General features: G+C 43.6%; 1 protein-coding gene across 15 annotated transcripts in view; it reads left to right on the top strand.

Moving 5' to 3' along the window:
* Positions 1-22,826, top strand: part of ptprma (protein tyrosine phosphatase receptor type Ma) — a 208,212-nt gene extending 185,386 nt beyond the window's left edge. For 8 of the 15 annotated variants that reach the window (XM_061237458.1, XM_061237454.1, XM_061237451.1 and 5 more), the window contains 11 exons: positions 3,232-3,329; positions 7,010-7,126; positions 8,346-8,500; positions 9,117-9,252; positions 13,577-13,726; positions 14,158-14,331; positions 16,240-16,371; positions 17,806-17,931; positions 18,634-18,798; positions 21,355-21,498; positions 21,857-22,826. In XM_061237458.1, the coding sequence (XP_061093442.1) occupies positions 3,232-3,329; positions 7,010-7,126; positions 8,346-8,500; positions 9,117-9,252; positions 13,577-13,726; positions 14,158-14,331; positions 16,240-16,371; positions 17,806-17,931; positions 18,634-18,798; positions 21,355-21,498; positions 21,857-21,910 (1,451 nt within the window). In that variant the 3' untranslated portion in view covers positions 21,911-22,826. The remainder of the gene's footprint in view (positions 1-3,231; positions 3,330-7,009; positions 7,127-8,345; positions 8,501-9,116; positions 9,253-13,576; positions 13,727-14,157; positions 14,332-16,239; positions 16,372-17,805; positions 17,932-18,633; positions 18,799-21,354; positions 21,499-21,856) is intronic. The other 7 variants (XM_061237461.1, XM_061237457.1, XM_061237462.1 and 4 more) reach the window with 1 other exon arrangement.
* Positions 22,827-23,082: the final 256 nt, after the last annotated feature.

Below are 23,082 nucleotides of genomic sequence, written 5' to 3'. Positions count from 1 at the left end.
TGCCTGCCTTCCTCTGTGCCAGCCCACGTTTAACCCCCCCCCCCCCGCAAGCTAGCACTTAAGGGCTGGAGAGAGATGCTAACTGGGGGCCACTTGCCTCCGCGCTTTTCCCTCGCCCAATCAGAGGAGGCCATGTTGCAGTGTGGTTTTGGCCATCATCACATATGACCCTCGAGCGCTGGTCAGAATAGTCGAGAGTCGGACTCCGCCAGCTCCTGCAACCTCCTGCCTTACCCTAAATTGCATGTTATAGTCACACTAGCAGTGGCCGAGTTTCTCTTTTTAGATATTTGCAGTTTCAAAGACTTTCAAAGAGACCTTTGTCGTTCGGAAAAAGATTAACGAGTGAGATTTTGCAGATGAAAAGGAGATTTGCTGCGGGCATATGGGGCATATGTCAGCATGTCGCACAGGTTAGCAGGTCTGCTCGTGGCTGCCGCAGAAGGTCTCATGAACGCAGCGAAGCGCTCCCACACAATAAACAGATTTTACTCCAAGGTGAGGCTTTTGTTTCGCGATGACATGATACGCTCTCTTATTTGTCATTGCCCCCCATAGAAAGAAAGGCTTGCATTGACATTTGTGATGAAAGGAGCTGAGAGGGACATTGGTATAGATAAAAATAAAGGAAAGGCGTGAGTCAGCTGTACAGGCAGCATTTCGCTGTCGAGAGCAATGGTGTGTACAGCACTACCGAAGACACAATTGGCTCATAATCTGCCTTTCATTTCAAAGTTTCCCAGCGTTAGCGTTAGCAGTGCGCATCCGACAGCCGTTCCTTTATACTCCCACGTTGTCCCCGCATGCCGCGCGGAGGTCGTCTTCTCCGCCGCGGGTCTCTGACCCACTTTCGATATTATCGCGCCGTCGCGTAATTGCTGAATCTCTCCCGAAAGGGTAAACGTAAACTGAAAAGCGGTGGCAAAACAACTGAGGCGCAGTGCACATTTAGGATGGCACAAGAGAATGCTTTTCAAAACATTCGGCCCGCTTTCCGCTAATGTTAGCGCAGCCCCACCGAGCAGGTGAGCGTGCGCTCCGTCTCTTTAAGGGAGCGCGTTCCTAAACCGCGCCGGCCCTAGACAATCACGACAACATTCAAAAAGCATGAAATGTTCATGCGAGGCAGGAAGCGTGCGCTTAAAGTTTGGTTTAACAGTCCACAGCTGTCGCATTCCACTTGGGAAGAAGAAACGCGCAACATCTCTTTAAGGGAGCATGTTTTTTTTCTCTGAAAAAGTGCATGCGCTGCCGTTAGCAATTAGCGGTGGCGGCTGACTCAGGGTTGCCACGGCAGCCTCTGTGACACCGCAGTCAGCTGACAGGCAGTCCTGCTGTCTCCCGCGCGTACACGCTCTTTCACTATGGCCCTGCAAACACGCTAATTGGACCCCACTGATCAGTAAAGCTTTACAGTTGTATAACTACAGGCCTCACGCAGCATACGGCTTTCTTATATCGAAACCTCACAGAGGAAATGTTCTTTTTACTGTCGTTTTAAACAGAGACCACTCCAGAGACCATGGATTTTTAGTGGCTTGTAACCCCGGTGTGCATTCAGACGCAAGTTACGCGGATCCCTCTAAACAGACTACCCATGTAGTAGTTTAGAGGGACCATGGCAGGCACCGTCTCCCCACCATCCATCTGCAACAGGGATCCATTCTGTCTATCATTGCAATCTACTAGAGTGCTCAGAAAACTCCCTCAACAGATATACGCTCGAATGCGAGAAGCGTTTCGGTAGGCGTGGGCCTGAAACATAGCGCCGCGGCTATCGGTCTTAAGGGAGGAATAAAACTGCAGTTTTTGAAGTGCGTAGGTTTGAGAGGGATTGCATTTCGGCGTACATGTTCCTAATGCCCCGTTCCAGATGGGCCACTGTGCTGTACCACAAGGAGGCTGATTGCAATAATGAGAAAATAGCTTGCTTGCACAAGGAGCCTACATGCAAAGCAATGTCATTTCGGGAGGGTAGCAAGTTTCTCGCACACAAGTGCTCGGTAATGGGGGAGGTTCGTGTGAGCATGAATATGTAAGCCTCGTCTGCCTGATATTTTCTATGGCTCTAGGTAATGCACATCGGCTCTCAAGGATGCACTGTGATTTGCATATACTAATTAGCTTGTCAAAAGTCATTTTTGAATTTCTTTTGATAATTAAAAAAACAATACTAATTTGAATTAATGGAATGGCGGCGGTTCAGTGTGTAACCGCGAAGCATTACTGCTTGCTGGGGATATTAAATACGGGCTTTATTAAATCCTACAGACGTTAAATGGAAAAACATGTACAGATTGCTCGTCTACTACTTGCTTATCCTCTTAACGCTGAAAAATGTGCAGATTATTGAATCTGATTAAGTTAAGTCATTGCTGAGTCAACAGTAAACAGCGAAGATACACAACATATTGGTGTCTCTATTACAGACTTCAGTCTGTAAGACTTAGCATCTGTGTACGAAATAAGCCTTTTCTTGGCATGACAAACTGCAGTCTGATTGGATATGCCAATTACCAGTGCTCGAATATGCAACTAATAGCTGTTAAAGCGTGAAAGGAGGTATGTTCAAGCTATATGGCTGGACTGTACAGTTAGCTAGCCGATCATGCTGTCTGGCTAGTTGGCTAGCTGAATGGACACATACATTTCATACAAAGGTAGAAAACTAAGCATGAGTTGTTTGAGTGTTTTTCAAACAAAGTCTTACCTTTTCTATCCAGTGGGTAAGAGGATTTCTTGGATCACCAATTTGCGGCCTGTAGCATAGTGGTTGAGGTGAAATACTGGGACACGCAAGGTCGGTGGTTCTAATCCCAGTGTAGGCACAATAAAATCCGCACAGCCGTTGGGCCCTTGAGCAAGGCCCTTAACCCTGCATTGCTCCAGGGGAGGATTGTCTCCTGCTTAGTCTAATCAACTGTACGTCGCTCTGGATAAGAGCATCTGCTAAATGCCAATAATGTAATGTAATGTAATGTAATTTCCCGCACAAATACGAAAAGTTCTGTCCAATTGAGTGTATACTCTAGCAGACTCTAATCGCTGTGAATTGTCAATGTGTAAGATGCACAGAATTTCATAACAAGTAATAATCACAGAATGTCTTGATAAAGATAGATTACAGATTTGCAGTACGGAAGGGGTGCTGTTCCCAGGAAACTGCTCCATAAATTGTCTGTCAGTTTCAGACTGTGAACCAATCCCTCTGTCCACTATTTCCGACTGCAGGCCCCATGCAAGAAACAGTCTACGACTTCTGGAGGATGATCTGGCAGGAGAACACAGCCACCATCGTCATGGTGACCAACCTGGTGGAAGTGGGAAGGGTAGGTGTCTCGTGGTGAGGTGTCCTCAACATGGTCCCGGAGGTGACACATGCAGGTTTCCTACCAGTCCGTGCTGCTAGCTACTACACAAGTATTGGCTGAATTGAACCCCTTGAACCCCTTTAGTCTTTAGTCAATGCAGTTGATGCACATTGAGACGGACAACTTTCCTGGGCTGGAATCCCTCCTGGGCCTGAGTATAGACAATGGCAGTACTCAGAGGTGGAATTCCTGTTGGTTAGAGATATCGCTTCCAATTAGCAGTTGATTAAGACATTGAAAAGTAGGCAATCTTACCTCTAATCCAAATGAGACAATTAAGTAGCAGTATTCAAATCGATAGACGATTGCCCCGGTAAAATGAAATTGCTCAACCTTGATGTAGGATGTCTGAGAGGGGAAACAATGTGAGATTAACCTGCCATGCCAGCCTGTTCTCCACTTAGGAGGCAGCAGAGCAGAGCAGCGGGGACGCCGCTATTCAATATGTGGCTCCGCTCAGTATTTTACTTTCTCCTCCTGGTTATACCTCACCCCCCTCCCCTCACAATCAACCACAAAGAAAGCCAGCCAGGTCTCCCAAGATATCACTTGTTCTTTGTCATGTAGTCGGTCAACTCTTCTGTGCTAACTACAGATGAGTTGTCTGTTGACTGTATTACCGCACTAAAATTGCCATCTGGGATATCCTTGGCTGTGCTAGTTATACAGAGCCGTTTCATAAACACTGGTTCTTCTGGCATTGTGTATCAGTTTGTCTAGAACCAACATCAGGTTGGAGCCATAACTTGCCAGAAGCCATACTGTGTCCTTAATCCTAATGCAAAGAGCGGTGAGAGAAATCAAACCATGCAGTGTACTGGTGGCTGACTGGTTCATTTCATTCGGGTGAAACTTTATGATGGATGGTCCTCATCTGGGATTAGGCATCAGAAATGCAAAGGTGAGACGTGAGACGTGAGACTCCAAAGTCTTTTCTTATAGGTTATATCGCCTAATGTGACTAGAACATTAAAATCTAATCCACTAATTAGTGCCATGAAATGAATTTTACAGGATTTTTTTCTTTTTTTTGAGGCCCTAAGATTTTATCTGTTTTACTCAGCATATTTAACTATCCTTCTGACTGGAAAAATTTTATCCAAGGCCACAGAAAAGAAACCTGGGGGCATTTTAATATGCCCATTTGGACAAGGATTATTAGTCAGGTTTAGGAACGTGCTTGCCGGAATCACAGACATGCACACATATGTACAGTACACACTCACAGTACACACACACACACACACACACACACACACACACACGCACTGTACACACACACACTCACATTACACACGTATGCACACAGTACACACATACGCACGCAGTACATACGCACACACAGTATATACGTACGCACACAGTACACACGTATGCACAGTGCACAGTATACACATACGCACACAGTACCTATACACGCACGGTACACACACACAAAGCACAGTACACACATACGCGCACAGTGCACACGTACGCACAGTACATACGCAAAAACACGTACAGTACACACGCACACACAGTACACACGTGCAGTACACACATACGCACAGTACACAGGTATATGAAAAACGAGCCTAAATGGAGGCGAGAGATTTGCTGCACTGGTGTTGCATCAGTGGCTGGAAAACAGACAGCTCTTTATACTGCCTTTTCCTAGCCCTAATGGGATTTCTGAGCTCTCGTCTGGCCATCAGACAAGAAGAAAAGAGTTGCGCCAGAGATATATGGAATCATTTACAAGTTATTAATGTGAAAATGAAGAAGCATTAATGTGAGAATTACCCCAGAATCATTAAAGGCAAAATCTATTTCCGGTTATTATTTTTTTAATGGAGCAGGAACAAATATCAAAAGAGTCTTATTTGAACTTGTGAAAATATTCATGATGGTTCTGAGGGATGTTTTTAAAGAGACCGAATGGAATGGGGAAAAAGTTGTTGGTTTATGACTGCTGGGTGCAGCGGATGTCAAGATTCTGCAAATGAGTATGCAGCCCTTGTGCTATTTACCATCCCTATGCATAGTTCAGGCAAGGTTTCTTTTTCATGGAATTTAATGTCACTTGTTTACACAGAACGAAAAGTATGTACTTAATTTAATCTCCCGATTGAATGGGAAAAATGTTATTCTGGATGTTAATTCTGGATTTGATCAAAGCAGAAAATGAAGAGAAATACTTAACTCTGCAATATTACGCACAAAACTTGTGCATTCACATTCAAAATGTGCATTCTTCACTTAATCAATAATTTTAGTTATAGAGATGTCTTAGTGTGGGCTGGGTTTCTGGGGTAATTTGCCATATTGTCTTCTTGAGGGTGGGGAAAAAAAAACTGTTTCTTGAGTAATTGGTTAATCTTGTACGAGAATGAAAAATGAATCCTGCGGTATTATTGCACTGTTCATCTACTCTATTAATGATTGATGTCGCCAGGTTTGCCATTAGCAGCTTTGCTTTCTGTGCTATCTTTAAAAGCACTGTAATTGCTTCCATCAATGACAGTATGACTTAGGAGGGGCTGCAAATGAGAAATGTACAAAGCCATTAAAACGCAATTATATCAACAATTAGAAGTGCCCTAATCACGGTAACACAAATGTAACAATGAGGGTACAGACGAGGAGCACGCCCAATGAAAAAGTAATAACGGAGTGAGGAGAAAGTAGAGGCATGATGGAGTGGCAGCGGTTACTCCCGAAATCCGTCTCCCGCCGCATGTGTGACGCCTGCAGAAAGTCAGACGTAAACAAGTCGTTATTGAAAAAGGACAATGCTTTGCGCTCGGTATGAAAATCATGTCGTTTTTTTACCATCGGGGAAATGTAAATTTGCTGAAGGTAAATATGCATTTATACGTCTGAATCTTGGATGCGTTCTCGCATCTCGAGAGGCACACCCCCTTAATGAGATAAGAGCCAATGGGGGTAATTAGAATGGGGAAAACGCACCGCAGAGCTCCCCTGCTATCTGGGTCACTTTGAAGATGTCAATTACTTGTTACATAGAGTTTGTGCAGATAAAAAAAAAAAAAGTATTATTCAAAAGTATTAGAATTCTTTTTTATTTGGGTTTTTTTTTTTCATGCAGAGAAGAAATAAATGGGCAGCTGCCTGTAGCCTAGTGGCTAAGGCACATGACTGGGACCCGGAAGGTTGGTGGCTCAAGTCCTGGTGTAGCCACAATAAGATCCACACATCAGTTATGCCCTTGAGCCAGGCAACCCTGCATTGCACTGTCCCCCTCTAATCAACTGTTGGTTGCGTCAGCTCATTATTATGATCATGATTATTCATATTAGTATTAATTTTATTATTATTATTATGATATACATTATTATCATCATTATTATTATTAAAATTAAAATTAAATACAAATTTACAAAAAAATAGTTTCAAATAGATCAATTAGTTTTTCCATATAGGAAACAGGAAAAAAGACTAATTTAGGCACTCTTATCCAGAGACACATTCCAGAGACAAATTCAGACGCTCTTATCCAGAGCGACGTACAATTTGTATTTCTAGTAGTTAACATGAAGCTTCATCACGCGCCTGGGTTCTGGCGGCGTGATTCTAACCGTCATCACCGGTAGAAAAGCCGTGTAATTCCTTCACATCCTGATCCCTTTCATCCGCAGGTGAAATGCTGCAAGTACTGGCCCGACGACACCGAGATCTACAGGGACATGAAGGTGACCCTCATCGAGACTCAGCTGCTGTCCGAGTACGTCATCAGGACCTTCGCCGTGGAAAAGGTGAGGTGTCGAGCACCGCCAGCAACCCGCAAATCTCCCGCGCCGATAGGCTTTCATTCCATCTCCCCAGCTTCCCTGGGGCTAAGTGGAGGAAATTGTCAAAATTGTTCTCATCTTAGCCCTTGTTTCGAGTCCTTACAAGAGAGGTCCTTGACTGGGCATGACGGTAGGCCAGTGTCTATGCCTCCTTTGAGGGCAGAACAGCGGGAAATGTAGCACCTGCTTCGGCTCGAAGAGAAACGTCCGTTTCAGCTAGCATTTTTACTCCCATTTTACTTAAGCGGTTTGTACATAACGGACATAAAATCCATATCATTCAAGTACTGAAAAAGGTATTGCTAATAATTCTGTTACTAATGCCATTTTTTAGGGGAAAAGGGCACTGCAAGTAGATTGGATTTGGGCCTATGTGTTTATGTATTATGTAGTGATGTCTTGCTGGATTTAAAGTCCAGGATTGAAGAGCTTCATCTGCATACTGTATCTTTTAATTCAGCCTTGTTTTATTATGCATTTGAATCTGTATAATCCCATGTGGCTACTTGAGGTTGGAACTGATGAAATTGGGAAATTGTTTAATATTATATGAAAAATAACCTCCCGCTTTAAAGGCATTGCTTTAGGACAGATCGTATGTCACGTCTGTCAAGTCCTCTCTCATATCCACACACCCTACCCAAAGTGCAGTTAATGAGACCCACAATCTGATAACACACCTACTACCATGAAGAAAGAGATGAATGTGTGTCCCTTCATATTGTACTCCGAGCTTTTTTCGCTCTCCACTTTTCCAATTCCCTAAGCCGAGAATGTTTCCAGACCCCCTTGGGCGCTAGTAATCAAGTCTCTCAGACGGGTGTCGGCATGGCAGACTGCATTACGCCGAACTGTGGAGGACCGCGGCAGAGAGCGGGAGTGAATCACATCTCCCGCTCTCCTCCGCCTGTTTTTCTTCCCTTTCTCCGCCTGGAGAGGCGGTGTGCCACCGGCCTCCCCGCACCGGGCGGCAGGTTAAATCAAAACCCTGACCGGGAAATGCAAGCCCCGCGCTGAAGAGCGTGAGGTCAGGGGTCCGCAGCAGACGCCTCCTCCTCTTAACCAAGTGAAGTGAGCTTATCGTTTTTACTGTCTGCTCTTAGCCGCGGGTGGGCTAAAGTTCAAAACCCGTTCTCTCGTCCAATTCGCTCCTATTTTTTCTGCGCTTGTTTTTTTCACACAGAGAGGAGCACACGAGATCCGGGAGATCCGGCAGTTTCACTTCACGGGCTGGCCCGACCACGGGGTGCCCTACCACGCCACGGGGCTTCTGGGATTCGTCAGGAGGGTGAAGTCCAAGAGCCCCGCTAACGCCGGGCCCATGGTGGTCCACTGCAGGTGGGTGTCAAAGCCGTTGCTGCAGCCGGCCCTGGAGGTCGGGGATGTGGATGACCTTCATGTTTATGTTTAGTGATGTGTAACATTACTGCTGACACGGCTATTTCTTGCACCAGGTCTCTTGACAAGCAGATTAAATCTCAATGAGACAACCTGGTGAAAGAAAGGTTAAACAAAATTATTATAATGATAAATATGCCTGATATCAAACAAAGCTAGGTTATTTGATATCAAGCGAAACTAGCTTCAGCTTTCACGTTTGCTGCCACTTCGGTCAACAGACCTCAGTGGCACCGTCTGACCGAATAAAACTTTTGTTGAGAACAGGCTACTTGAGCTGGATGAGCTCTCAGTATGTAATACGCTTGGAACTGTAAGGTTCTATCTGTGTTCTGAATGGTTTTGAGATATTGAGCTTCAAGGACACCAAAGTGAATAGGCTCCAAACAGGTACAACCTTTAAAACTTAGCATTTATTCATACATTTAAACCGTATTTTTGTGGGAAAACCTCGCACATATATTTAGTACCCTATAAACAATGTCATTTTTTGTCAGAAATGTCAGTTATAACCTTATAATTGTAAGGTATCTGTGTGTGTGGTGCACCCTCACAGTGCTGGAGCAGGGCGCACCGGCTGCTTCATCGTGATTGACATTATGCTGGACATGGCAGAACGGGAGGGCGTGGTGGACATCTACAACTGCGTGCGCGAACTGCGTTCCCGGAGAGTCAACATGGTTCAGACAGAGGTAACGCTCCAGAAATACCAGAAGATCGATTTGGTGCCACTAGGTCAAACATACTACATCTTCTCAGTAGGACTAATAACATCTAAGGGGTGTATCTACAGGAAAAGACGAACCAGTTTTGATATTATTTTACATAACAGACATTTGGCAGACGCCGTTATCCAGAGCAACGTACAATAAAGTGCATAACCAGGGACTGAAAGAGAGAGGGAAGTACAGTTCCAAGAGCTAGGAATGACCACAAAGATAAGAACGTAGACCTTGTAGATTAATCTGATGAGACTAACAGATGAAAGTAGCAATATACTAAGTGCAGCCATTTCAGCTGTTTTGTCCAAGATGACTTGCAATGTCTTGCGGTTTAAAGATGGCCGATAAGCCACAAATGGTGCTGAAACACCCCCCCCCCCCATCATCCATATAGGTCACCTTCAAGGACGGATTACTATTGCATGTAAAGGGTGACACCCAGCACCCACTGTAGCACTTTGTCCTTTACGTTACATTAGGTAATGATTGTATGCCACTTTCAAAATACCTTCACAAATTGGTGCGCAACATAATTAAAAACACACTGTATTAGAAAAATAAAAAAGGAAAACCTTTTAAAAACTGCTTGAATAAATAACTCAAAAGGGCAAAAATAATTGCAGTTAGACCTATTCCCCCCATTTGTCACTGGAGGATATTTTGAAATCTTTGATAAATGTTTTCCATTTAAATATTGCCGAAAGTACATAATTTAATCCGTCGCATAGGGTTGTCAACATTTCACTCCCAAACAAAAGATCATTTCTACAGGCTGGTATTGTGCCAGCAATATGAAGGAAAAAAGTTGCACAGCTGGCTGTCTGGTTTTTGATTGTGTTTTTGAATTTGACATTGAAAAAATATGTGGATAAATTTGGAAGAAAACAAATGTGCATGTTTTATGAAAAAAAAATATCTTAAAGCATGTCTATTTGGGGACATGTTTCATTCAATGAAAATAGTGTATAAAAGGGTTCTAAACTACACATCAGCAGCAGTAGATATCAGTGACATAACCATGATCATATTCACAATTATCCGATTAATCCCCTTTTACAATAGCATTATAAAGCTGAATAATAGAAATAAATAAAAAACAACAACTCGAGGTGTTATTTACAGTGACTGTAAGGTAAAGCCATATTCCTGGAGTTACTACTTCCTTAAATGGTCCTTAACCCTTTCAATCCCAAGGACCTTATACCTTTTCAAGCAATCAAAATGCTATACTATAGTTTTGAGCCCATATTAAAACCCTACTACATTTTCTCAACTTTCTCCATTTTCCCAACCAAAGCCAAAACCCTGTGGGATTTGGGTGGAGCCAATTCATATTGGGCTTGGGACCGAAAGTATGTTAACACACTGTGGGTTCTTTTCATCACATGATTTCAAGACTGGTGTTAACCCCTCCAGCCTCATGGGTTCAGACTCAAACTTTCATGGCAATTTGTGCACTTATACAGGACAACCCAAATTATATATGCAGGTGCATTATTGAGTGATTCTGTGTTTTTCAGACAGTAATAAAGTATGTGCCAAGCTTTACTTTCTTACCAAAGGAAAAAGTCTAATTTAGCTACTGCTCTGATCACTTTGACACTGTGTTCTTTCACTCAACAACAGTACAATATCCTGAATATTATCATATGTTGTATATTGTAGCAATCACAGAAAGGTGATTGAGTAATGCCATCGTTACTAATATTAGCACGGGAAATGCCCATACATTCAAAACCTTAATTAAAAGTGAATTGCAAATCAAGAGAGAATGAATCTTCCTTGTACAAAATGCACGCATTTTAATTAGTTTCAAATTGAATATGACAAGGATGCCATCGTTTCCGTTTGAAAACCGTGTATGTTTGAAATGATTAGGCTAATTATGTAAATTGCAAACAGAATGAAGTAATTGCACATTAGAATCTATCCGTGACATTACAATTAGCCTATGTATCACTTTGACATGAGGATGTTGGCCTGACGAGCTGGCACTGTGATTATGATTCTGATCAGAATCAATTACATTAATTTTTGGATGAGGAACGAGGGTAAGGGAATCAAAAATAAAAAATAAATGAATTATGTTTATATAATCTCATAAATAGGAGATTAGTCCAGCTCATCAAAACAATACGGAATCATAATTAAAGTCCATTAAAAGTTTTTTCTGGAGATAAAACTCCAATGTGTGCACGCATGTATGGATGCATATGGGTATGTGCATAACTGTTGTATTCGTGAAAAAACCTGTTTGGCATATGAATATATTATTGCACATATGCAGGTCGTAACCAAAACAACAGAAATGACTGTGTAGTGTCAGTTAATACAGGTTTAGGCCACATTGTATTGTCAGTATTATCTTTTGCATTGTGGCACTGATGCTAAATGCGGAATCCTGCTGGAATATGACATAAATGCTGAGTGAGAGTTATTCAACTCATGCTTAGTTTATGCAAGTGGAAAAAGCTGTCAGGCTTCATTCCAGAATTTTCTATAAAGCCTCATGTGAGTTCAGATCAATTTGATGAGAGGACTATGCCATGTGGATAACGTCTGTTCCTCAAACCACTGGGTGGCTACTAGTTCTCTGTAAACTTGAACATTGTGGACATTGTTGTCTTGAAAGACCCTTCTCTTTGCAGGAAAGATACTCTACCACGCAATTCTATACCACTGCCAGTGACAATTGCCATTGACCTTGACTTCCAAGTGTATGAATACTCCCAAATGGCAAGAACACTTCACTGTTGGAACATTACATTTTAGCTTATATTGTGTTGATTACTTGTATTTCATTAAGAAAAACTAGTAGTTCAATGTGATCATCTAATTGAGGAAAATGAAAATAGGCACAATGCATATGGCAGTTTCAAAATTAGAAAGAAATTAAAATGTTTTTATGACTACAATTATTATGAAAGTTCAATTTTCCATTAAGATGTAGATTGATTTGATTGCGATATGGTTCAATATTAGTGTTTTTTTGTTTGTTGTCATAAGCATTTAAATGACCTTGCTCAGGTTTCTATTTAAGCAAAACCATAGTGCTGCCTCAAAATGAACAGTAGTGAATATCAATTTCACCAACTAATGAATTAATACACAAATCTTTAAAATACAACCATCACTTCAGCTAAAAGGTAAAAGCTAAAGGGAGGTGCTATTCGACTGGTTTGGGATTTGAATGGCATGCATAAATTGTTATTCTGAATATATTTGCACTTAGTGACCTTCTGGGTTTCTTTTTCACTGGCAGCTGTGACCATTTGCTTTTTCGGGCTGTTTGCTTTAAGGATCTCCACTTGCCTCTCTGTGTAAATTTCAACTCGAGCTTTAAGACCACACCTTGCTAGAACATGAAGACCAACCTTAGTTATTGAACTGACTTGAGAGTTGACAATATTTGCCACTGTTCACTGAATACACAAGTTGTGGGCATGTTGTCAATACATGTTGTCATACATGTGACTAGCGTAAGGCGAGCAAATACATTTCATCGCGTTAGTCAAGGACAACTGGGAGAACTCCGGTGACGTCACAGTAGCCCGAGCTGAAAAACGCTGACCTCTACGTCAAAGAATTTTGTCAAAAGTGACAAGGGGAAGAGCTTTTTAAAATGTCACTTCATAAATGATTTACGTCAAGGAATATTGCCCATCTCTCCTTGAGATTATGTCTGATATTGAGGGAGCAGAAGTCGCTGTGCTTCACCATGCATTTCAGTTCTGTCACAATGAGGAGAGGCGGTGGCCATTTTATTGCTGATGCAGACATGAAAAATGTTTAGCTACAAGAACACGAAGGACTTTTTTTGAAAAGATCATTTTAGGAGTGCTTTCTGAAAAATATTAGTATTTTACTCTGTAGATTAACATTTAAAGCATTTGTAATTGGACATTTTAATGTTACAGTATACTGCCTAGGAAAGTATCTGAAAATGAACCTCTGAAAAAAGTTTCATTAGTTAATTAAGATTATTAACACTTTGTTTGTCCAGTCACTCCACGGACTATTAAAGCATGATGTATTTTTATCACGCTTGAACCAATATGGCTTTTGAGTTCCAACATTTGAAGTAAAGGAGACTATTTTAATTAAAAAATAAAGCCCCTCATTTTCCGCCAGATCTGATTGCTTCACTTTAACACAATGACAGTGGGGAATAGCTGGACGTGGAAAAGCGAAATCCCTTGACAGGTTTACAGTTCACCAGGCAGCCATCTCGTGAATGCCAGTGGCTTTTCAATTTTTGATGAACACCTCAATGTGACTCTTTGTCTTTCCCCAGGAGCAGTACGTCTTCATTCACGACGCTATCCTGGAGGCATGTCTGTGCGGAGACACCACCATCCCTGCCTCCCAACTGCGCTCCGTCTACTACGACATGAACCGCCTGGACCCCCAGACCAACTCCAGCCAGATCAAAGAGGAGTTCAGGGTGAGCCCTCCGGGTCTCCCCCTGCCGCAGTTCGACCTCTTTTCTCAGCACAGCTCCACTGAAATCGTGTTTTCAGCCTGGCTGTGCTCAATAATGATTTTAGAGGCCCACCCCCATCAGCATTCTCTTCCACAAAACATTCAGTGATGTACAGTTTTTGAAAAGTCCCTATCCCTGCCCCCAGAGCCCAATTCCCCCTCCACCTCCTGTGGTCAGCTCTCTGTGTTAACATTTAGCAACATCATCTGAAACAATAGCAGTTAGACCATAAAATGTGCATATTATATGCATGTAAAATATGCAGAATTGCAATTGTTCAGTCAGTATGGAACACAAATCTTTTTGTTCCTGTGTAAAGTGCGATTACAGAAACTGGCCGTTTCACGGGTAACGTTCCGGGTTTGTGTCCGTCTCGTCCTCTCCCTCTCTAGACGCTGAACATGGTGACCCCCACGCTACGGGTGGAGGACTGCAGCATCGCCCTGCTCCCCAGAAACCACGAGAAGAACCGCTGCATGGACGTGCTTCCCCCCGACCGATGCCTGCCATTCCTCATCACCATCGATGGGGAGAGCAGCAACTACATCAATGCCGCGCTCATGGACGTACGTTGCACCGAACACCCGCGGGAAAACCAGGCCGCGGCTTAGCTTCCGCTCGAACCACCGCACTGCGTGCAAACTTCCTATACCACCAAAATAATTTCTTCTTCCCTAATGATCTTGACATATGGCCATTAAATATGAACGTGTTCCAGTGTCGGCTGCGAGCGGTGGGTCCCAGAGGAAACTCTTTAAGAGTTTGATGCAAATATTTAGTGAATCTTCAAGTGAAGTGAAAATTTATTTCGGTAGATTTGGCTGGACGGACAAGAGGAGAGATGGGTCCACAGCATCTGCTATAGGTATTCCATAACAAGCGTTTCCACTTACAATCGGCTGCTATAACTAGAGCTGTGAGTATTTTCCCCAAACATATAACCTGGGAAACATTTAATCTGTATTTCTCTCCTCAGCCTCAAGGCACTATAAGCAGTCTAATTGCAGTAATCAGTAGCAAGCAGCCAAAGTAATGCAACCAATTATGGAATTAAGGGCAAATTGAAGAGCTTACTGGCACAAGGGTGCAAGTCTCTTAACCAAGGGTGTCCAGTTTAATCTGAAAAGGGCCAGTGTGGAAGCAGGTGCTGTTGTAACTCAGCAGCTAATTTGACTCATCAAGGTCTTGATTTAAGACCATGATTAGTGTACTGGATGTATTGGGTGTCTTGGCGCTGTGCTTAAACGAAGGCCTAAGCCTTTACACAGACCCTTTTCGGATCAGACCAGACACCCCTGTGAAAGCCCATTGATTGATGTGATTGACGTACCGCGATTTGTTGATTGCTTAGCGAGCAGCTACAGAAAGACCTGTATCGACCACTTTTAGTGGACAGGACTGTAGGTTAAAACAGTTAAATCAGGAAAAAGAACTTCAGGCCTTAACTATAGTGTCGTCTGAAATGGGCTTTTAATTTGGGCTAATCTGTGATTGCTGCGTCACAGTTTTTGCTCTCATAGAATATAATAGTGTGTGTTGCTTGTAATATAGGCCTATAGCCTAGTGCAGGGATCATCAAATCATGGTCCTCGAGGACTGAGAATAGCTGGTTTTCCACCCTCCCTTTATCTGGGAGACAGGGGTGAATACAGTCTGGCTAATTGTTCAACTAATTACCTGAGAGAAAATAAAACAAGGGCTGGATTTGGATTCCAGGTCCAGATTTGATGATTGCTGGCCTAGTGGGTAAGCTGTTTGACTGGGGGGATTGGCCCCTGCTTAGTCTAATCAACCGTAAGTCGCTTTGGATAAAAAGTGTCAGCTAAATAACTGTATTGTGATGTACTCGATGGTCTCCGGTTTTTAAGACTAAATTTGAGAAATATCCATGAGGAAAGCAGACTTTCCACAGAGGAGGAGGTGTAGACAGAGGTTAGCGGTTTTATTACCGGTCTGCTGCATGACGTCTTAATTTGAGCGCGGAGAGAGATCCGATTTCGCCATTGTCAGCATTCCTTATGCACCATGCGGTTACGTGCTGGGTTATAAATTACATATCCATTCATATAATCATTCCCGAGTGCTTTATGTGTAATTTAAAACTTGGCTTACTGAAAACTGGGGGAAACATTTTCCATGTAAATATTTGTTGGTTCCCATGTCTCAGTTTTGACAATTGATCAGTGGTTAAGATACAGACGATTACGATCATTACTATTGCCATGGAAATATTAGTAAACAGTGATGCGTTTATAAATGTTAGTATATAACGTGGTCAATTTCACATCAATAATTGGGGAAATGTGTATATAATGGTATAAATGAAATATACCAGTTTTCCATAATAAAAGGGAGAAAATGTTGACCTGTAAAATAACGGTATAATGACTTATTATGCTTGTTAAAAGCTTGTCTCTCAGTCACTCAACCAGCCACCGACACAAAATGCTGACATGGTTTTTCCACTCTCGCAGAGCTACAAGCAGCCGTCTGCGTTCATAGTCACCCAGCATCCCTTGCCGAACACAGTGAAAGATTTCTGGCGGTTGGTGTTGGACTACCACTGCACTTCGATAGTGATGCTGAACGACGTGGATCCAGCCCAGGTAGGCGCGAGATGAAGGCAAAGCGTTTTTCGTGTGAAAGGGCATTGTGGGGATACTCTGGAAAGGACAGGACATGTGTTAGCTATCAGCAGAGTAGCGTATGAAATCAGGTCTGAATCCGCAGGCCTGGGGCCCTGTCAAAACACCCAGGGATCAAAGCGTAGCATGAAACAGCTTTTCTCCTCAATGTAACCCCCTTGGCGATTGGCCTTTAATTTCATACCCTGGCTGTAGCCTGGAAACCAGGTGTAGGCCACAATAGTCTCAGTACCGGTGTCAGTTTAACAGCTGTTGAAGTCATCAGGATTTATACGCTCTACAAGGAAGCTTTTTTTTTCTTTTTATAAAATGTAACTCATGCCTTTGTATGTGCGTGCATGTCTGTGTGCAGCTGTGCGTGTGTCTGTGTATGTGCGTGCATGTCTGTGCATGTCTGTGCACGGCTGTGCGTGTTTCTGTGTGCACGTCTGTATCTGTGCGTCTGTGACTGTGTGTGCATGCATGTCTGTGCGTGCATGTGTGTCTGCTTGTTCATGCATGTCTGTGCGTGCGTGCGTGCGTGTGTGTCTCCATTTGTGTCTGTGCTTGTCATTGCATGTCAGTGGGTGTCTGCATGTGCATTCATGTCAGTGTGTGTCTGTGTGGGCATTTGATTCTGTGCTTGTGCATGCTTATGCAGGTCTATTTGTCTGTGTCTGTCTGTGTCTGTGTCTGTGCGTGTGTGTGTGCGTGTGCGTGCATGTCTGTGCTTGTGCATGCGTGTCTGTGCATGTCTATTCATCCGTCTGTGTGTCTGTGCTTGTACATGCATGTCAGTGTGTCAGTGTGTGTGTGCGCTTGTGTGTGTCTGTGTCTGTGTGTGTCTGCGTGTGTGTGTGTGCGCTTGTGTGTGTGTGTGTGTCTGCGTGTGTGTCTGCGTGTGTGTGTGTGTGTGTGTGTGTGTGTGTCTGCGTGTGTGTGTGTCTGTGCTTATGTTAGTCTGCGTGTGCACCCGCATGTAAATGCAGTAATCTCTTTTATGGGAACGAGTTAACAACGGGGCTGTGAGATTTTTCTCCTCTTACTGAACATAAAGGAGAGCTCCCCAGAGCCTGCATTACAGTGAAGAGTTACTGCAGAAGTACACCATCAATAAGACGCACTGGGCCAAAAAACCCAGCTTTCTTCTCAGCACCTTTTGATCATGCATCCCCGCGCACAAGGCAACACGATGTCTTACTGTAGAAATGCGTACGGATACACAGAGCGAAAATAGAGATTCAGAGTGGGGACGTAAACTCCCAGAACAAAGAGACTAGTGATGGATGTATCTTTTCTTAAAAAGCAGCATTTACAACTATGTTACCAAATCCTCCTTCAAGGAGAGTGACAGTTCGTTAAACCGAATAAGCTTAGTTCTCACTGTTTTTTTGTGCGTTGTTCCTGTTTTGACAGCTGTGTCCTCAGTACTGGCCTGAAAACGGAGTTCACAGACATGGCCCCATCCAAGTGGAGTTCGTGTCAGCCGACCTGGAGGAGGACATCATCAGTAGAATATTCCGGATTTACAACGCGGCGCGGGTAAGACGAACATCTTCCTTGCCGGGACGGGTGCTTGAGTTTCTACCCCGGACCACTTTTATTGGATTCTTTACCGTACACGTCGTTTTAGCACCTGTGCTGTTAGAAATCCAATTGCAGCCATGCAAACGAAACCTTTACATTGAAATGGCAGAGCGCCACAAAACATTTAACAGAGTGCGCAATGGGAGTTGAACTGAAAGACACGATTTCCTAGTGTGCCTAATCAGCTCAGGACTACGCGACCGCTCTACCCCTTCACACATTGTCCTGTGGCATTTAGGTTTGGTTCATTTAACATTTGTCCTTAACATTGGCTGACGGCTAAATGCAAATTAACTTCCTTTTTTTTTTTTTTTTTTTTTCTCACAGTTTAGCCAGTTCATAAATCACCAAAATGATACAATGTTTCCATTTCTAATTCAAGGACATTTTTTTTTTTTTTTTTTTTTACCAAATCAGGTCTTTGTCAGTTCATTGCAGCAGTGATGAAGGATTTATTTGTACAGTGAGCTTATCTCTATCCTCCCTCTCTCTCTCCCCCTCCCCTCCCTGTCTCTCTTCCCTCTCTCTCTATCTCACTCTCCCCCTCTCTCTTTCTCTCACCTCTCGCTTTCACTCTCCTCTCTCTTTGTACTCTCCTCTCCCACTATCCCCTATTTCACTCTCCCCTCTCTCTCTCTCACCCTTCCCTCCCTCCAGCCGCAGGATGGGTACCGCATGGTGCAGCAGTTCCAGTTCCTGGGCTGGCCCATGTACCGGGACACGCCCGTGTCCAAGCGCTCCTTCCTCAAGCTCATCCGGCAGGTGGAGAAGTGGCAGGAAGAGTACGATGGAGGAGAGGGCCGCACAGTGGTGCACTGTCTGTAAGTTCCCCACCGCCACGTCTGTAGAAACCCACAGAAACATCCACTTCTTGCTTACTGTACCATAGATATCAGACCTGGCCGCACGGTGGTGCACTGTTTGTAAGTTCCCCAGCGCCACGTCTGTAAAAACCCACAGAAACATCCACTTCCTGCTTACTGTACCATAGATATCAGACCTGGCCGCACGGTGGTGCACTGTCTGTAAGTTCCCCACTGCCATGTCTGTAATAACCCACAGAAACATCCATTTCCTGCTTACTGTACCATAGATATCAGACCTGGCCGCACGGTGGTGCACTGTGTGTAAGTTCCCCACCGCCACGTCTTTAATAACCCACAGAAACGTCCCCTCCCTGCTTACTGTACCATAGATATCAGACCTGGTCACATGGTGGTGCACTCTCTGTAAGTTCCCCACCACATCTGTAATAACCCACAGAAACGTCCACTCCCGGCATACTATACCATAGACATCAGACCTGGGTTCAAATAGGCAGCACGATGGTGCACTCTCTGTAAGTTCCCCACCGCTATATCTGTGATATACCTATAGATACTCGGCCTTCACAAAACCAGAGCATTGTGATAAACCTACGGCATTAGGGCCATCCATGCAGCTGTTGGGCCCTTGAGCAATGCCCTTAACCCCGTAATTGTCTAATCAACTGTAAATTATTATTATTATTAGATATCAGACCTGGGTTCAAATCGGCCACACAGTGGTGCACTGTCTGTAAATTCCCCACCGCCACATCTGTATAGATATCAGACCTGGGTTAAAATAGCATTTTTTTCTGTGCTATTGATCTTGCAAGGAGGAGCAGATGGGCGAGCTTTACACTTTACACTGGGAGCATTCCATTCGTTCCGATACACCAGGCAAGCTTAGTCAAATGAGGAGAAGTATTTGAATCCAAAACAAATACTATTTCAACCCGATTCTGGTAGATATATAACATTCTCTATGTCAGGGCTACCCAACCCTGTTCCTGGAGATCTACCACCTTGTACCACCTTCATTTCAACCCTAAATTGGCACACTTATTTCTACTAATTAGCAGCTCAATGAGCCCTCTAGCTGTTGAGTAAGGTGTGCTTTGTTAGGGCTGGAGTGAAAACCAACAGGACTGTAGATCTCCTGGAACACAGTTGGACAGCCCTGGTCTATGTACACCAGCTCTCCGCTTAGTTAATTGAGTCAAGATCATCTGCAACTGTAAAAGCAATCACTCACAGAGCTCTGTTCTCTGGCCCGTAGAGCAAACACGGGGAACGAGTCCAGGTTTTTTTTCCACAGTGTCAGCAGCGAGCCTTCGTGGCAGGAAACCAGCTGCGTGTCAATGCAGCCGCGACTGCAGACCGCGCGCGACACCTAATCTGGTCTGTGAACTCTGCTGCTCCCTCTGTTGGTGGCAGGGTCTGCCTTGTTTCCTGAGGCCCAGAGCGGGAAGCAGGGGCTGTCCTCAGAAGGAAGGCTGGGAGAGGGTGGTTAGAAAAGAAGCTGTCATCAACGTTATCCGTCGGGCTGGGAAAAAATCGGTTAAACAGGCGTGAGACCGGCCCGTCTCAGAGCGAGCGACCGAGTGAAATTCCAGCAGCATCTGACTCTTGTTACGGCCCTACGGGGCTCCAGTCACCGCGTCTGTTTACTCGGCAGAGCATTGTGGGAAACGCGCTCGAGGAAACCCCAAGGCCAGAAAACACAATGTTTATAACGAAACTGGCCAGAAAGTAGATGTCCAGAAATGTCAGCACACATGACTTACAACATCCTTGTGTTATACCAGGACACAGCACGGAAAACAAGCGCTGGTAATGTTTTCGAGGGCCGATAATGTTAACAGAGGAAGCACATGAGCCGGGAGAAGTTGAAGAGGTGAAAAGCCATTCTCTCTACTCTCAACCCCCTGGAATTAGAGGCGCTGTCAACAGGACTGTAAATCTGAAGTGACACTCCGCATTAATCGCGGCCGCAACATTAAACACCTCGCCGAAACATTTTGCTTGCACTATACCTGCTTAATTACTCTGGGTTTTTAAAAACCTCCCATTCAATGCTTAATTTATTAGTGGAAGCGCGCTGCTTTGTTCCATTCGAATGCTTGTCTAATGTGGTTTTGTCGGATGAAATTGAGAGGTGGAGCAGCGCCATCTACAGGTCTAGTTTTTAAAACATTATAGCAGAGGAACAGACACACCACTTCTTGTAACGGTTCATCATTTGGACCATTCTGATGTCACTAATTGTCACTGACATTATTAAATCAGATGATAATGTAATGTTTTTAAAATTTTGAAATAATAATAACAGGTTATTCACATTATGTATTTGATTTTAGATCTCTATATTCTCTTCAGGTCTTGCAGTTGTTGAAAGGAAATGTTACAATTATTGCTATTAGTTCTCTCCCCTCCAAGTTGGTAAAGTACATACATTTCTGGAAACAGGCAGAAACACTTTTAGTCCAGGACCTTCACCCAGGATAGTGAAGGATGTTGGGTTTTATTTTGGCCTTCTAGAATATCTCCTCTCCCATTTCCTCTCGTTCTCTGGCCCGACAGCAACGGCGGCGGCCGCAGTGGGACGTTCTGCGCGATCAGCATCGTCTGCGAGATGCTGCGTCACCAGCGCTCCGTGGACGTGTTCCACGCTGTCAAAACACTGAGGAACAACAAACCTAACATGGTGGACCTACTGGTAAGGTCATATCCGCTCACCACTTAGCCCTCCCCAGCTAACTGCATCATCTAAAAGCATGAACATCTGTATGACACAAACATGTAATGTGATTTTAGTAGTGTTGGCCTGGGGGTATCTGTCCTCAGCGCCTGAATCTAATCTGTGACGTGTAGCCAGGTTATTGTATTGTCGGTGTACGCAACAGCGTCAGGTAGTTTGTGAAGTCTTCATAACAGTTTTATTCCATCGGATACCAAAGCAGAGCAAATTCCAGTATGTAAACACTCAGTTATGAAAAACGATCCCTGAAATTGAAGCAAATCTTAGGCATGCAAGGCTCCACCTTAGCAAATCTTTTGTGCTTTTATCTTTTCAGGATCAGTACAAGTTCTGCTATGAAGTCGCACTGGAATACTTGAATTCTGGGTAACTTGCCACAAACCTCCCCACCACCCCACCCCACCCTGGCACTGCCTACCTGGACAATGTATAAATGTTGGCTGGAAACCTGAGACGGGCTGCTCAGACCGGTGTTTTTACACACTTAATGAAGGACAAAGGGTGGTAGGACCAGATGCTTGCACTGCTCATCTGACCCGTGTTGATGCCCTCCTCCCCGCCCACCGCCCCCCCACCCACCTCGCTATGTATACACAGCAAGAATCGGTCGGACACACGTCACTGTATTAGCCTCTCATGAGTACCCCTGCCATCTTAGCAAGCAGGAGCACGGTGATGTACTATCCGTCCACTTGGTCCAGATCTTTCAGTTTTGACCTCTCCTGTTGCCCGTGACCTTTGTTTGCTGCCTTTATCCTCGTTGGATGATCAATGTCATTTCCGTTTTTGTGGGGAATGCGATATAGCGTAACGTTGCAATGTTTTTAAGTTGTTTTTTAATTTTTATGTTTTTTGTTTTTCAAAAAAAAAAAATCATGTTTGTTGATGCAGAGCCCAGTGTGTGTATAGCTGAAGTAAACAAATGGACATTGAGAAATTAAATTCTAAATGTTACTTTGTTGTTGCTGTATTTTGCTACGAGTATCACGTCGAAGAAGGAAACATTGGCACAATCCACACGCGAGCTTACGTCACGTCCGATCAGAAGATCCAAAGCTTATTTTGTCTTCATTTGTTTATATTGTAAATATTTGAAGTTCTGCGGATTATTTATTCATTCGGAGTAAGTTTTTTGTGAAGCACATTGAGTGACAATCATGTTTTTTTGATTTATTATTTTCTCTCTACTCAGACTATAATGTTGTTCAGATAATACTGTTACCTTTTTGTTTATGTTGTATGTAAAAAAACAACTTCAGTTTGCAAATACATACATATATCTGCCATTGCTGCTTATATTGTATTTCTTATCCAGTTTTCATATCCTTCAATATTTCAACATCTCTCTTGCGTCATGCAATCTTATTACAAGATGTGTTATCAATCTAATGTTTACTCTTGAGTCCTGTTCAGTTGAGTTCACAAAGGTCACTTTTGCACCGGTCTACATTATATTGCATCTCATAACCACAAACAAACTCTTAGCGATTATTTTCATCCTTCACAAAGTTCAAGAGCTTAAAAGCTGAAAATGAGGGGTAG

The sequence above is a fragment of the Conger conger genome, chromosome 4 (assembly GCF_963514075.1).
Source record: "Conger conger chromosome 4, fConCon1.1, whole genome shotgun sequence".
Taxonomy (NCBI): domain Eukaryota; kingdom Metazoa; phylum Chordata; class Actinopteri; order Anguilliformes; family Congridae; genus Conger; species Conger conger.
This window is presented reverse-complemented; position numbering and strand designations above follow the sequence as displayed.